The sequence below is a fragment of the Colobus angolensis genome, unplaced genomic scaffold (assembly GCF_000951035.1).
Source record: "Colobus angolensis palliatus isolate OR3802 unplaced genomic scaffold, Cang.pa_1.0 Scaffold101, whole genome shotgun sequence".
Classification (NCBI taxonomy): domain Eukaryota; kingdom Metazoa; phylum Chordata; class Mammalia; order Primates; family Cercopithecidae; genus Colobus; species Colobus angolensis.
Genome location: NW_012111031.1, coordinates 6,483,694 through 6,498,962, shown reverse-complemented (window position 1 = coordinate 6,498,962; position 15,269 = coordinate 6,483,694). Strand labels below are relative to the sequence as shown.

At 44.7% G+C, this 15,269-nt stretch overlaps 1 protein-coding gene across 1 annotated transcript in view; it reads right to left on the bottom strand.

The window, feature by feature from the left end:
- Positions 1-11,309: 11,309 nt before the first annotated feature.
- Positions 11,310-15,269, bottom strand: part of SIAH3 (siah E3 ubiquitin protein ligase family member 3) — a 70,885-nt gene continuing 66,925 nt past the window's right edge. Inside the window, exon 2 of the mRNA XM_011939952.1 lies at positions 11,310-15,082. Coding sequence (XP_011795342.1) covers positions 14,408-15,082 — 675 coding nt within the window. The 3' untranslated portion in view covers positions 11,310-14,407. The remainder of the gene's footprint in view (positions 15,083-15,269) is intronic.

Below are 15,269 nucleotides of genomic sequence, written 5' to 3'. Positions count from 1 at the left end.
TTATTTTCTGTGGCAGCATAGTTGTGGGCACAAAATCTTTTTCTTTTCCTTAACCTGCATCTGTAGCCTTTTGCATTACCTCGTCACTAGCAGAAAATAGGATTTTTCACCTGCAGATGGTGAAGAGAGAAGAGGCTAGCCTAAACATTAGGTAGAAATTACTTGTCAAGTTTGATCACTTCACAGAAAATCCAAATCCCCTTTGAAAAGGCACAGTTGATACTCAGAGATGAGCGGGTATGTCCTTCTAGATCCATTGTTTGGCTAAATTGTCTGCATATGCAGCATGTTTGCTAAATGAGTGATCCATTTGCATCTAAATGGTCCATATATAATTTGATTCTGCTCCAGACAGTGCAATAAACAAGCCCCCTCCTCCTGTTGGGCTTGTGAGATGTGCGAGTGCTATTGCACTCTGCTATTGCTTTGACTGTGCTATTATTTGACAAGGCACTGGGGAAGGAGTACATGAATCTATTAACGAGAACCAACTTCCATTATGAGCTGAGGTTTGAGTGAGCAGGCAGAGAAATCTTTCATAATGTGCTGCTTTGGCCTCCAGCTCTCTGGGCAAAAAAAAAAAAAAAAATTTAAGGTAATAAATAAGAGCAAAAGCTTGGACATGAAGCCCAACACCCCTCTCTGTGCTGCTGCCACTGTAACAATTCTGCTTTGCATGTTGGGGAAGGAAGGTGTGAGGTGTTAATTACCATCTGTCTGCTGCTTTTTATAAGTGCATTGATTACCCATTCCTCCCAACCAGTGGCACCATGGTGAGTATTTATAGTACACATGGAAAGTGGGGCCCATGATCTACATTTGAGTTGATCCTTTGAGCGCTTTAGCTACTCTGCAGACACGGCCAGGTATGAGGATCACGCAGCTCTCTCCGTCTATGTCCAAACAGATGAGTTCCAGCTCTTAATTTGTAAGGCTGGAAATTGAACAATGGCATCGACAGTTGTCAGTTTCCATGTGCAGTTATGTGATGCCTGTTATGTCAAAACTGTGACTTTTTATAGCCTCCTTTCATGAGATTTGTGATGTTCTGTTCTTCTAAAAGGCTCCAGTGGGACAGTATACCTTGATTTAAGAAAGTTCAATATATTAAATCCAGTTTCACAGGAAAGAAATATAGGAGAATGGTTATTCACTTTGCAAAAGAATTCACAATGGGATTCTTAAAGTGATAAATATCATATGTGGCACTTAGCATGTGATTTAGTTCATTGTTTCGGGAATGTGTCTATGGGCAAAAGGCTGTCTACTTAAAGAGTTCAGGTGCTTCTTACTTCAGGTGCTTCAGCCTTGGTTCCCCAGCTCATGCTGGCATGAGGACAGTCAAGTACTCAGGTAAAACCCCCAGTGGTAGTTGCCTCTAATCCCCAGTTTTATTCCTGAAACTCCAAGTTTCTAATATTTTACTGTGGCAGATAGCATAAATTGGCTCACTTAACCTAGGTTCCATTGCCCTTTTAATTTGCCTGCCTGAGCTAGAGTGCCTAAAGGCTGACATCCATATTCCCCAGTTTCCCTGGCATTTAGGGATCCTCATATGATTTAGAGACTTAATCTTCTGGCAGGCATAGCTGGTTCTTCTGGGGCAGCTGGGGTAGAGTTTCTGCCTCTAGAGTTCAGTCTCTCGCATCAAGGTGCCAAGCAGCAGAAAGCAGCAGCAGTGGCATTTCTGCTAGAATAGCTCTGTGCTATAGCTGGGTGTTTCCTCTGGCTGCTTTGCCCCTGGCTGTCACTCTCTAGCCTTTCCGTGGTCACAGCAAAGGGAACTTTCTCTCCACCCTCTGAAGGTTGGATAATTGAGTCTGTTGACATAAACTGACAATAGGCAGATTAACAGGAGAAAAGGCATACAAATTTATTAATATGCAAACACATGGGAGTCACACAAAATATGAAACTCAAAGAAGGGCCAGATTAAAGCTTACATGCCTGCTTCCTAGGGGAGAGGGAAGTGGGAAGTGTAGGCAATTTTAGAGGAAGAGTGAATAGTCTCCAGGGGATAAGATAGGCCTGAAAAACAAATAATAGCCTGGGACAAAGTTCTTCTGGGCTAGTGGGGAGGTGGTAACAAGTTGTGGGAAGGTGAGGGGCAGAACTGCGCTGGGAACAAAGGTTGTCTTACAATGAAGATAAAATCTCTCAGGTACTATCCCTCACAAGAATAGGTTAAAAGTCTGTCTGGGCAGGGGTGTGGTGATGACCTTTGTTTTCATCTTTGGTGATTAATTCTCCCTGGTTAATAAGATTTCAGACAGGGATTAAAGACAATTGTATTTCTTTTGGAAAAACTTCCCTCAGTCAAATAACAAAACTTCAGAGAAAGACAGAGAGAGAGAGAGATCCCTTCCCTACCCTTGGGGGAAAAACAAGATAAGACAGACTAATTCTGAAGCAGCTTCTAAGACCTTCCAATTTTCTTTAATTCAGAGTGCTTGGCATGTCAGAGCACCATATATTGGGGTACTGTTTTCTAAGCTCCAATGCTATAAATGACCTAATATTTTCTGATTGAACTAGCTAAAGTAGATTTTGTTGTTTGTAACCAAAAACCTTGACTGATATAACCTCCCTTTCTTGTGTGTCCTGGGCACTCAAACTCAGGACTACTGTATACAGTTGTGCAGATAGTGCATTGTACAATCCAGAGGCACCATTCACACACACTTACTAACATTGCCTTATGAACTGCTGTCTTCTTGAAAGGCTGTTTTCTTTCTTTAAGTTCTTTTTTTGCTCCTACTGCCTTAGTTTGGGCCTCTATTTCCACCTGAGTGTGAAGGGAGAGATTTCTACAAGGATCACAATTCTTTCAGCCCACAAGACCTCCAAGAGATTAAGCTCTTTTGGGATATTGCTTCTTTTGTCCACATTCTTAGAACAAAATTTTTGAGGGGTTGGGTATATTAATCATTTATTTTATTTTCCATATTTTATGAGGCTTTGATATCTTGGGGCCTTGCAGACCTAGGGGACATACTGCCCATCCCAGGGTTAGCTGATTGCTAGAGTGAGCAAACAGTTTACCTGAGAGCATGTATTTAGTATGCAAACCACCCAATCCTGAGTTCACACCCTCACCATCTTTATTTTATCTGCTCCTGCAGGCTGTCCCCCTGCCCTAAATCGCCTCAGGGCCAGGAACCAGAAAAACAGAGCTCACCCCATAGCTTAGAGCCTGCCAAAGTTATTGAAACTATCCAATCCTCAGCCTGCTCGGCTGCTAACTCTGTCTCACCCATGCCTTCTGTGAAAGCAACAGTAAAGGTCTTGCCCATGCTTTTTTCTCATCCTTCTGCTTCCTGATTGGCCTCGTTCTTCCCTGTGTGACCCCACATGGTGTGACATGCCCCTTCCTCTTGGAAACCGTAAGTCATGAACTTTTCTTTTAAAAGAGGATGTCTCCATGCCTGTCATCTCACCATATAGTATCATATTCCAAAGTGTTTATCTCTTATCATGAATTAGATTTCCCAAGACAGAGCCCTGACATTTTGACTGTCTTCTGTCTCAGGAAATTTGCTTGCAGGATCCCCCAGCAATGCCTTCCTCCTCGTTGCTATGATGAAGACTTCATCTGGATGTTAGGGACAGGTCCTGGGCCATCAGACTCAAAGCCTCTTTTATCATTGATTTCAGGGAACCTGCGTGCTACCATATGAGTAAGATTCTGTAGCCTGCTCTGTTCTTGTAGAATCTTGAATACAAATACATAGATTAAGTTTCCACAGTACTCTGACTTTATTCTTATATCTGGGAAAAAACCCAGAATGCCTTTATAGTTTGTAGTTACTCCACCCAATCCTTAAACCTTTAAGGAATTTCAGAGTGAAAAAGAACCCTAGGAATAACCTCATGAAGGTATTTTCTCTATTCCTTTTTTTTGTTATTCAGGGCCTTTCTATCCAACCTTCCCCTTGAATAAATTCCTTCTACCATTTCCTACAATTGATTATCTGTTGCATCTGTTTGAACGTTAATTGCTGTAAGTTCTAATGCAGAGTTGACAAACCATAGCCCATGGGACAAATCCAGACTATGCCCGTTTTTGTAAATAAAGTTTTATTGGAACATAGCCACCTTCATTCATTTACATATTGTCTATGGCTGCTTTCACACTATAATAGCAGAATTGAATAGTTGTGATTGAGGCTATATAGCCTGCAAAACCTAAAATATTTATTATCTGGCCCTTTACAGAAAACAGTTGCTGACCCCTGTTTTAGTGGATAAAATAGGCTGGTAATATTGGACATTATTTACAAGGTCTTCAGGGACAACCTCAAGTTCTTCCTTGATAAAGCATTCTTTAACTGTAATAGCTGCCATCAAGCTCCTTCTCAAACCACATCAGTTAAAATCTCAATCATTTCATTAACTCGTCATTATATAAGGCTGTGTGTTGCTGTTGGGAGACAATTGTCCATGAATCTCATGTTCCTACATGTCTAGACATGAGCAATCAATTGCTCCAGAGATTGTATAAGCACGGAAACAGTGATTCACTGAGGAGCAAATTTATTTATCTGAGAATAGTAAAGATAGAAGTATTCCCTCCTCAGAGAGATTTGCTTATATTCCAGGGTAATAAAAATAGTTTCTTTCTCCACAGGATAAGATGCAGGCTTGCTTGCAGCCCCATATAAGATCAGGGTTTCTTTTGTAGTCTCAGGATTTTTGTGCTGTCTGTAATGCCCATCAACTGCATGTGCAGGCAGCAACCATGCTTGTTGTGTTGTCTTGTTGGAACTGGAGCTCTGGGAACCTGCACCAAAATGTTTCTGTTGCTAAATCAATAAGCTGTTTAAATACATTTGTGCTCATTTTCTGCTTACTGGCCTAATCTATGGAAGTGTGCAAACCAGCCCAACCACTGCTACTTGGCTGCTGCTCAGGAACTGATGGACCACTTGATAGTTGCTTGATGCAGGTATAAATGCATTTGTTTTGTCTCCTCAAGTGCACTGAGAAGCTCCTTTAGGGAAGGGACCAATCTTCTTCTCTTTTCTTTGGATCCTCCAGCAAGCCCAACATCCAGTAAGTGTTCAATAATGTTTTGTTGCTCAAGGATACATCCTGTCCTGAAGTTCTCTTCTTAATGGTGCACAAAGACTTGGAACTACTTTCTAAATTGCCATGGCTTCCCTCTGCGCAAGTGTTCGTGTTATCTGAAACTCTGGGGTCTGAAGCTATCCTGGCCTTGTTAAGATTCAGAGTCAAGTTCCACCTCATCAGTGATCACACAGAAAACAGGCTTATAGCATTTCCGTCTTGTGGCTAGAGGTAATTGGCCACACACTTAGCTCCCCAGGTTAGGGGCAGAGTTGGCAAGCAGGGGGAACTCTCCCTTCTGCTTGCTTGCTTCAGATAGCCACTTGTGCCCACAATGAAACCAATGCATTTTGTGGACATTGTTCTCCTAGGTTGGCCAGATTCCACAAATAAAAATAGAGGATGTCCAGTTAAATTTGAATTTCAGATAAATATTGAATGCTTTTTTAGTATAAATATGTCCCAAATATTTAATGGGCTATATTTATACTAAGTTTTGTTATAATTGTTTATCTAAAATTTAAATTTAACTAGGTGTCCTTTATTTTACCATGGAAGCTTATTCTCTGCCCTCTTTCCTCTAGAGCCCATTCCTCAACTGTGCCTCATCCTGAGATCTGGCCACTTCTCTAAACTCTCTCCTGTGATCATGGGTTTTTTGTTTGCTTGTTTTGAGATGGAGTCTCGCCCTGTCACCGAGGCTGGAGTGCAGTGGCGCGATATCGGCTCACAGCAACGTCTGCCTCCAAGGGTCAAGCGATTCTCCTGCCTTAGCCTCCATGCCCAGCTAATTTTTGTAGTTTTAGTAGAGACGGGGTTTCACCATATTGGCCAGGCTGGTCTTGAACTCCTGACCTCAGATTATCTACCTGCTTCGGCTTCCCAAAGGGCTGAGATTACAGGTGTGAGCCACCGTGCCTGGCCATGGTCATGGGTTTTTTATTCTTTTTTTTCAATTGACCACCTTTCCTGGTTGGTGAAGGTGCAGAGCTGGATGTTTAGGAAATACACACAGCCTTTCAGGAGAGCTTCCTTGAGTTTTGCTGATTGGCCTAGATTTTGTCACTGTTTGTAGGACCGTGAGGTGGATGGTGAGCTCACCTTGGAATGGCCTGGAAGCATTTCAGTGTTTTGGAGTGATTGCTTTTCTGTTTGTGTTTCATTTTTTAAATCTGTAATTCCCAGAGTTGTTTGCAAAGTCAAATCTAAAAATCAAGAAATGTCTACCTCCTGTGTACTAGTGGAAGTTGATTTGGAATCAAGGAAGAGACAGAGAGAATGGAAGATTCAATTACTTCCTAAATGGGTGGTAATCAAAGCCCCCAACTTTGATACTTAATATACGCTTTTCCCATTGGCCCCCTTGCAGAGCGTGCACAGAGGCTATCTTGTCTACCTCTAGGCTAATAAGCAACTAGTTCAGGGATTTCCTTCTCCCTCATCCTGTAGGCAAGGCTTACGTGGGACTTAGCTCTGAGCTGCCAGAGAAAGAGGTCTGAAAATGCACAATCCCCTCGGAGGGCCCTGAAATGGTGGCCCCCTGCTCAGGCAGCCAGGGGAGATTTGCAGGATGAATAAATGCCTCCCCAGGGATTTGCTAGGTAACTCCCTGTCAAGGCTGGGGGCAGAGATTTAAATATGAATTACCATCCCAACCAGGCAGGGATTTATAGAATGAGCCCCTTTTGTGCTCACAGGAAGATTTACACAGCCACCTCATCAGCACCAAGCTGTCGGGACTGTGACTGTGTGACACTCAGCAGTGGGACTACACCCCATTGGCCTCACAGCCAGCTCCAGTCCATCTGTCATGCTGGTGAGGTCCTGTGTCTGGATCTGCCAGGACGACCTCCCCTTCCTCCTCTGTCCCTTCCGCCTTCCCCTCCTATGTCCAAATCACGGAAGTCTAGTGTTCCCTCTAGCACCGGGTGACAGGGACCTCCTACCTAATACTACTCTGCTATCTTCTCTGGACTCTATTTAAGATTTACTTGCTTCTCCATCAGAATGCAACTGTGGCCATTTCCAGTCACTTTCCTGCCTTCCTCTCTCTTGCAGAAGCACCAGCTCTTTTCTTCAGGTGACTTTACCTACTTCTTTGATCCTTGTGGACACTTGTCTCACCAGACGCCTGGCTCTAAATTTAAGAACCTAACGTTCATCCAAATACCCTCAGCAGAATCTCTCAAGGGAGGCTATTAAAAATCAGAATGCTGGCCTCCACTTGGACCTCCTGAATCAGAATCTCTAGGTCTGGGGCTTAGTAATTGAGTTCTCCAAGTAATTCTCAAGCACACTGACATTTGAGAACCAAAACCCTGGATCCCAGGGTTAGGATTGGGCTGGGTTTCTCTTCCCCTGCTTAGTTTCAGGAGGGCCACTTTCTCCCTTCTTTCAGGGAAATTTCTCTCTCCAGCACTCAGCAACCATGGTGCAGGTCTTTGAGGGTATTTTGAGGGAAGAGGTGAATATCTAAGACACTATAGGGGCGCGGAATGGCCCCAAGAAAGGACTTGGCCTGAATAGTATGCTGCCTCATGAATATTCATGCTGGCCATGCGGTCAGTTTTGATCACTCAGATCAATTCAAGGCATTTGCTGTAAGCCTTTGTGAGAGCAGGAAACAGGTCTTGGGAGTAAGGAGGCAGGGAAGAAGATTGAGGTTAAAGTGAATTGACAGGCAATAGGATTAGAACTCTACTGAATCCTGATCTTGCCAGTAACTAACAGTGGCCTGAAATTAAAGAATTAAACCATGAAGGCTGCCTTGACAACTGATCTGATAGGCCCAGAAGGAAATTTCAGGGGCAGCATTGTCAGGCAGAGGCAGGGAAGAGCAAAGATAAGGGACCCTGGGGTGCTTGGAGTGGGAGGGAAGCCCTGTCTCTTTCTTTATAATCCAGCAAGAGGCTTTGGTGTCTCCACTCAGGGCAGTGCCATATGCTGGAATAGTTCCGGGGGCAAGTTAGTTGCCAGGGCTTCAATTCACCTCTGGTAGCACTTTCTTCCTTACATTCAATTATGACTTTAAAATGGAGGCAGAAAAGAACAGGGGAGGAAGATAATGAAGCATAAGTCAAATGTGGCAGCTGGCAACTTCCTGATAATTGCACTTTCCCTCGTAGCATTTCATTTCTATTCCTTCATGCTGCACAGTAGCCTGTGGAAGGAAAAGAAACCCACCACAGAAACAACTCCAAAGGGTCAAAGGAAACAATATCAAATGCAATTTAATGACATTTTCTATGAGAGACAGGGCAGAGATGAAGTAGCAGTTCGAGTTTGTTCAAATTATTGTCTTTAACATTATAAGAAAGCCTAGAAAATTATATCTACACTAATTCAGGACAAGTAAAATGCTTCTCAATTTCCTTTCTCTTTCTTATCTCAATACCCAAAAATAAAAGATTGAAAAAGGTTGAGGAGTATTTACAGTATAGCGGCCAAGGTGAAATACTTTCAGAAAATATTGGAAAAGATTAATTCTAACCCAGGTGGGTAGTTCATGTGATGACCTGATTTGGGGGGAAATTAATGTTTGCCTACACTCGATCTCTTGGATCTCCTTTCAATGAAGGTTTCCTTCAGCTGACTATTTTCCAGGTGAACACAATGGGGAACTCACCAACTCTTGAAGAAAATCTTATGAACAAAAAAAAATTCTGAAATTTAACAATCTGACTAGGAGACGCCACTAATGATGCTATTTGCAGCTGAACTCAATCAAAGTCTAACTCTTTGGGGTCCCACCCACGATCCCTTCCCCTTTCCCTTAGAAATGCATCCAAGTAGGAACTTAGCAGCCCTCACTTCTCCATCCCTTCCACTGAAACCACTGGGATCAGAGTAACTGATGCACTATTGACCTTGAAGATTCTGCCTGCTTCAAGGGACTTAGCTGGGAGTTTCCAGTGACTCTTGTCCTGGTGGAAACTGTGCCCTAGATTTAGAAAGAGTATTGGTCTGGGTAGGCTATGGATTGTGAACAGGGTCCTCACTGGGTTGCAATAAAGTGAAGTAGCCAAGTAGGAAAGTAAGGCCCTGGGCCCTGTTCTTCATGTGACGTTTCTTGGCTCCTTATGTTTTCTGTCCCTCAGCGTCATGCTCTATGGGGGTCCCACTTTTGTGGTAATGCATCTTATGTGGTGTTTGACACCACTGCTTGCTGTGTCTCTTGAATGGTGGATATTTCCAATTTCTAATTTCAAAGTAAAACATTTCTTTAGATTAGGTTTTGGCCAGCATGTAAGAAAGAAGTAGGGAGGGTGACCTGTAAGAACAAGTAACAAGAAATTTGAGCTTTATAGAGCTGGTTTTGCTTTTTGGATTGGGATAGCCAATAGGCTGAGTTTGCAGAGCCCAATTTTTCTATGAAAGCCACCAAATAGAACTTTCCACACTAACAGCAATAGGGAAGTGTCTGGCGGGAGAGCAGAGGGTGCTTTTTGGCAGAAAATGCTCTTGAAGCTGCTTAAGACTCAGAGTCTCTTCTCCAGAAGAGTTCGTGTTTTCCCAACAATTTGCTGTTCCGCTGGCTTGACTGTCATTTATGCCCTTGTCAGTATGGCCTTCCAGGGCCTTGCTTCTCCTTCCAAAGTCCCCTCTCCCACCCTGCTGTGCTCATCAGTAATGTCTAGGCAGTGGTATTAAGTCAACCCTCTGTATCCACAGGTTCCACACCTGTGGATTCCACCAACTGTGAATCAAAAATATTCAGGAAAATAACAATAATACAACAATAAGAAATAATGCACTATAAAAACTATTGACATAGCGTTTACATTGTATTAGGTATTGTAAGTACTCTAGAGGTGATTTAAAGTATATGGGAGGATTGCGTAGGTTATATGCAAATACTATGCCATTTTATATAAGGGACTTGAGCATCTTCAGATTTTGGTGTCCACGAGATTCCTGGAACCAATCCCCCAAGGATACTGAGGGATGATTGTACTGTTAAGTGCTTAACAACTGGCTTTCTAGGGAGAAAAATTCCTATCTAGTTGCATTTGCTAATTTCCATGGTGTGAATACTTCCACCATGGCTAATTTCAAGCAATCACCATGACGTCACTCAATGTGGAGCTGGAAGATGCAGTGCAGCATATTATTATATCGTATGTTCATCATACAGATGTGATAGATGTAAATAACCCCCGGAGCATAGAGGACAAAAAGAGTAGTGAAATAATTAGGAAGTGATGAGTTTTAAGTACTTTCGACCTTTGCTTTAAATATAATTTATTTAATTGTAAATGTATAGCATTTTTAATACTGACTGTACTTAAATAACAATCAGCTTACAAAATTCCTGAAAGATTAACAACCAGAATACAAGCCAACTCTAGTACTCCACTAGGTCTTGGGCTGAAAAAAGAGGGAGAAAAAGGAGAGCTTAAAGGTCATATGGAGTAGGAAAGCACTAAAAGGCCTCTATGCCATTCACACTTTATGACTCAGTCCTTCTGAGCCTTGGGTCCATACATTTATAGAAATGACATGGTTGCTGTTGGTCAGAAGCCATACGTGCCTGGTCCCAGGCCCAGCTCTGCCATTTGCTAGCTGGGTGACCTTAAGCAAGTTGGCTAAATTCTCTTAGCTTACGTTTCCCACCCGTAACATGAGTACATAAAGAGCACCTGCTTGCTAAGGTTGTTATGGGGATTACATGAGCTACTATATTGCAAGTACGTAGCCTACTGGATCATATAGAAAAGCCTCAATAAGTGGTAGCCATGAGTACTATTATGATTACTATGCTGATCTATTCCTAAAATGTCCAGAGTAGCCACAGCTAGTGATGGGGTATACCAGGTACAGATTCATGCAGATACTGATTGTTAAAGACAATCTTCATGTGGCCTGACCTCCATTTCGGCATCAGCCATGTATGTAGGCTCAGCCTCAAGGGGAGGAATGCTCCTCTCTCCACACCTCCTCAAAAACCTCTGGCAGATGCCTGAAGTTCAGATACTGGGAACTGTTAAGTGCTGCTGTCTCTCTAGGCCTTCTTTTAAAAGGTAATTACTCCTTAGAGAGTGAGTCATTAACTCTAGCACCTTGGTGTGAATGAGGCAACCAGATCCCAGAGTTCTGTGCAGGGACTCCTGGGACTCTAAGATGAGAAACCTGGGTGTGGGCAAAGGGATTCAGAAAGGGCCTGGCGCACTGAAGCCTCCATATGCAGCCCACCTACTTCCTGGCCCCCTGCTTCCAGGTGGACTAGTGCTTTTTTTTTTTTTTAAAGAGATAGGGTCTCACTCTATTGCCCAGGCTGGAGTTACAAGTGGTGCAATCACAGCTCACTGTGTCCTCAACCTCCTGGGCTCAAGCCATTCCCCTGCCTTGGCCTCCAGAGCAGTTAGGACTACAGGCTTGTGTCACCATGCCCAGCTGATTTTTTTTATCTTTTGTAGAAATGAAGACTCGCTATATTGCCCAGGCTGGTCTCAAACTCCTGAGCTCAAACAATCCTCCTGCCTTGGCCTCCCAAAGTGCTGGGATTATGGATATAAGCCACCATGCCTGGCCTAGTTCTTAAAGCAGAGATGCTTCTAAAAGCAAATCCACTCCAGTCTTTCTCTCCCTGCTCCCTCAACCATTCCAGGACCAAGACTCAGTTGATTCTCAGGTCCTCAGTCCACTGGTGAGTTGGCAAGACTGCTGAATATTTCGGGTCAGTCTTGAAGTAAGCTTTAAGAACACCAAGTTTGCAGTCAGTTGATCTGGGTTTTGGTTGTGGTCTAACCACTTGATGTGTGACCTTGAAAAGATCACTTCATGTCTTAGAACCGCTATTCTGTTAGTATATTGAGGATGCTAATGAGGATTAACCTGAGACTCAAATGAAAGAGCCCTTCAGGAACTATGAAGCTCAAATACAAACTGCTGTTACCATTTTCTATTCCCGATTCTTAGTTGCTAGTTTGCTCCTTCTTCTCCAATTCTTCACATATGGACATGGAAAGGCCTTTGGGGGAGCACCATAGCTGGAAGAGAATAATACATTTCCTATGCTTTGTCCTAAAGGTTTCTAGGAACCAACATAAAAGTTCTCATCTGGGATCACTTATTCATAATACAGTCTTGTGTGCAGTGAAAATAACCTGAAGTCATTCCCAGTGTGGCTCAGGTAACTTCGCACAACCAGAAGGCAAAGGTGATGTCTGCAGGAGCCCTAAGGCCCTGTGAATGTTAGTTATATGCTTAGTGAGGTTTTGTTTGTTGATCTGGAGCACCTGTGATGCTACACAAATGCTTTCAAAGTGGTTGAGTTTCAAAAACCAGGAGAGGACCTGTGGCTTCTAAAGGCATCAGACTTACAGCCAAGGGGGTCTTAGGTTCTGGGAAGAGGATTGGGGATGCAGTGAGAAGGAAGACAGCCAGTCTCTCCACACGCAGACGGACCAGCCGCAGGTGTTCTTGAGCATCTGTGTGATTGGAGGGGAGTGGCTGGTGCCCTGGCTGGGCATCTGAGAGCTCAGAGAATGAGCAGGCCCCAATCCTTTCCTTGCGACTGCAGCATCTGACATGTGCCTCCATCTGTGGCGATGTTTTTTGCCCCTCTCAGGGCTCTGATGGAATGCAGTCTCGGCCCCAGGGGCCCAACGATGACTGTGTGACCAGAGCAGCCTCTGTTATTAAATCTCCTATTGACTGGCACCTCCCTTCTGGTGCGTGGGGTGTAAGTTGGCAGCAAAAGTGGCTGCCATTAACCCAGTTGTTGGGGGAAGGGTGTTCTGTTTCAGGATCAATTATTTTTGGTGGAGAAAAGATTGTAGATGGCCAGCCAGGGCAATCTGCCTGAAACTTAAGTAGTCACTTGGAGGCCCGCCAGGACCCAGCTGAGAGGGTGAGGTGCAGGAACAGGGCATGGAGAGTAATGTCTGGTTAGCCAGAGCTCCACTGGGCTGTCATGAGGATGTGCTGGGGATGGGTGCCTGGTTTCTGCAGTGTCTGGAGAGCAGCCAGAGGGAGGGACAAATGCGATAAAAAGGAGCTAGAAGAGGTCCTACTGGGAAGGCTTAAAGGTGTCCAACTTAGAAAAGACAAAGTTGACTAAATATGCTGACTTTCTTCAAATACACGAGAGATTTCTACAAGAGGATGTTGATGAATTGTTCTGACAACCAAATAAGAGAAAGCAGCCTGTGCAGAGGCAGTATGGATTTCCGACACGGTGTCATTCACACTGCAACAGGTGCCGAATACAGACTTGAGCCGTGGTCACATCTATGTGCTGAATGGGACGGTAAGAGCATTTTAGAAAGTGAGGAAAGGGAAGAGAGCCTCTCAGGTTTGTAAGTGATGGCCAGCCCACCAGGTCAGAGATCCTGGGTGCCGCCCTCTGAGTTCTTTGCATTTGAGGCTGAGTCCTGGTTCTGCTTTTTGCATGATATGAAAGAACTGCACCCTAGGGAGGAACTGATGGATTTTATAACGTGATAATAAAACCCTCTGAGGAGGGAGTGCCCTCTCAGAGACGGGAGATTAATTTTATATTCTCTTTTTCCTGTTACTTTTCATCCCCACCCCCTCTTGCCTATTCTTTTCTACTACTTGCTCAACAGAGGGCAAAGGGGTTTTTAAGAAAGCACCAAAAATCTGAGGACTTTGATTCCAGAGCAGGAGAAGATGGCACAGCCTGGGAACAAGGTGACAAGAGCCCGTCACAGGAAGGTGGGCCTCTGACCACTCTCCTGAACCCCAGCATCAACCTGAGCACTCAGCACACAATGACACCTCTAACCCAGTCTCCAGCCCTGCGGTGGAGACACGATCTCCTCATGCCCGGGTAGCTCAGCTTTGACCTTGAGGTTCCTGGGAAGGTGTCAGAGTCATGTCTGGTTGGTCTGACATGTGACCCATCTCTGAGCTGGGCCCCTTCCCCCACCTGCTGAACGCACAGGTCCAGATTTAGCTTGCTCTGAAATAGACTGAAAAGAGAAACAAGAAATGATTCTCACACTAAGCCTCCTTTCAGCCCCAACAGTCTGCTTGATGGTGTTTTGAGCCTTTCGAATGCAGCGGAGAAAGGAATTGGAGGTGACAGGAAAAAACTATTCTGATTAAATCTTACAAACGTTCTATAAAACAACACCAACAAGACAGGACAAACGTCACACCAAGATCTTAAATTACAGGATGTTTACATAAGATAATGCCCATGGCAGACAAAAACTAAATCCCACAAAGTACCTGAGACAAAATATAAAATAAAATAAAATAAAGAGAAAAGAAAGGAAGGAGAAGAATAAAAAGGAGTCTGGAGTCCTGGCATTGGGAGGTCCGAGCTGTTTCCTTAGGGAGGCTGTGTGGGCAGCATCCGTGGCTCCTGGCCTCACATTTCAGCTTCTGAGGGTCGGACCTCTGTCGCGGTGATGGCAATCCCAATGGCAAGGCTGCCATTGTCAGAGAAGAGCTGTGCCAGCGAGGTGTTGAGGACGAGGCAGTCCCCGTCCGTAATCACTGAGTCCACGCACTCAAGGACAGACCGGGGGGTGGCCTCCCACTTGAGGCGCCGATGGTTTCTGTTGAGCTCCAGGCGATAGGTGAAGCAGTCGGCCTGGGTGGGGGTTCCAATCAGCATCATGGTGGCAAAGAACTGGGGGTGCCCTTCATGCCTCTCCTGTTTCCTCAGCACTAACAGAAAGTGGTGGCCGAGGCAGGAGTGCATGATTATCCAATCAGCCGGCGCGGGGAGGTGCATGTCCGTGGCCAGGAAGACGATCTCAGCTCCCTGGAGGATGTCGACACTATGGATCTGCCGCAAGTGGGGCACCACCACCTCCAGGTGGCCTTCCCACTGGCAGGAGAACAAGGGACACGTGCACAGGCAGGGCGTCACCGGGGCGCCGTGCAGCCCCACCTCCTGGTGGTGAAGGTGGTGGGGGTGGGCGTGGTGGCGGAGGTGGTGGTGGTGGCGGTGGTGGCAGTGGTGGTGGGAGAGATGGTGAGGGTGGAAGCTGCCTTGCTCTGGAGCGTTCTGAGTGACGGCGCGCCGACTGGACACATACTGTAAGGAAAGAAAAGAACATCAGTGTGGGGATAAGGCCTATTTCTCCCTGGCCACCACTCCCCTGATGTTCAAAGTGTTAAAAGCAGATCCGCCAGCGCAGGCTGAGAAAGGTTCATTTCTTTTTTTTTTTTTTTTTTTTTTTTTTGAGATGGAGTCTTGCTCTGTCGCCCAGGCTGGAGTGCAG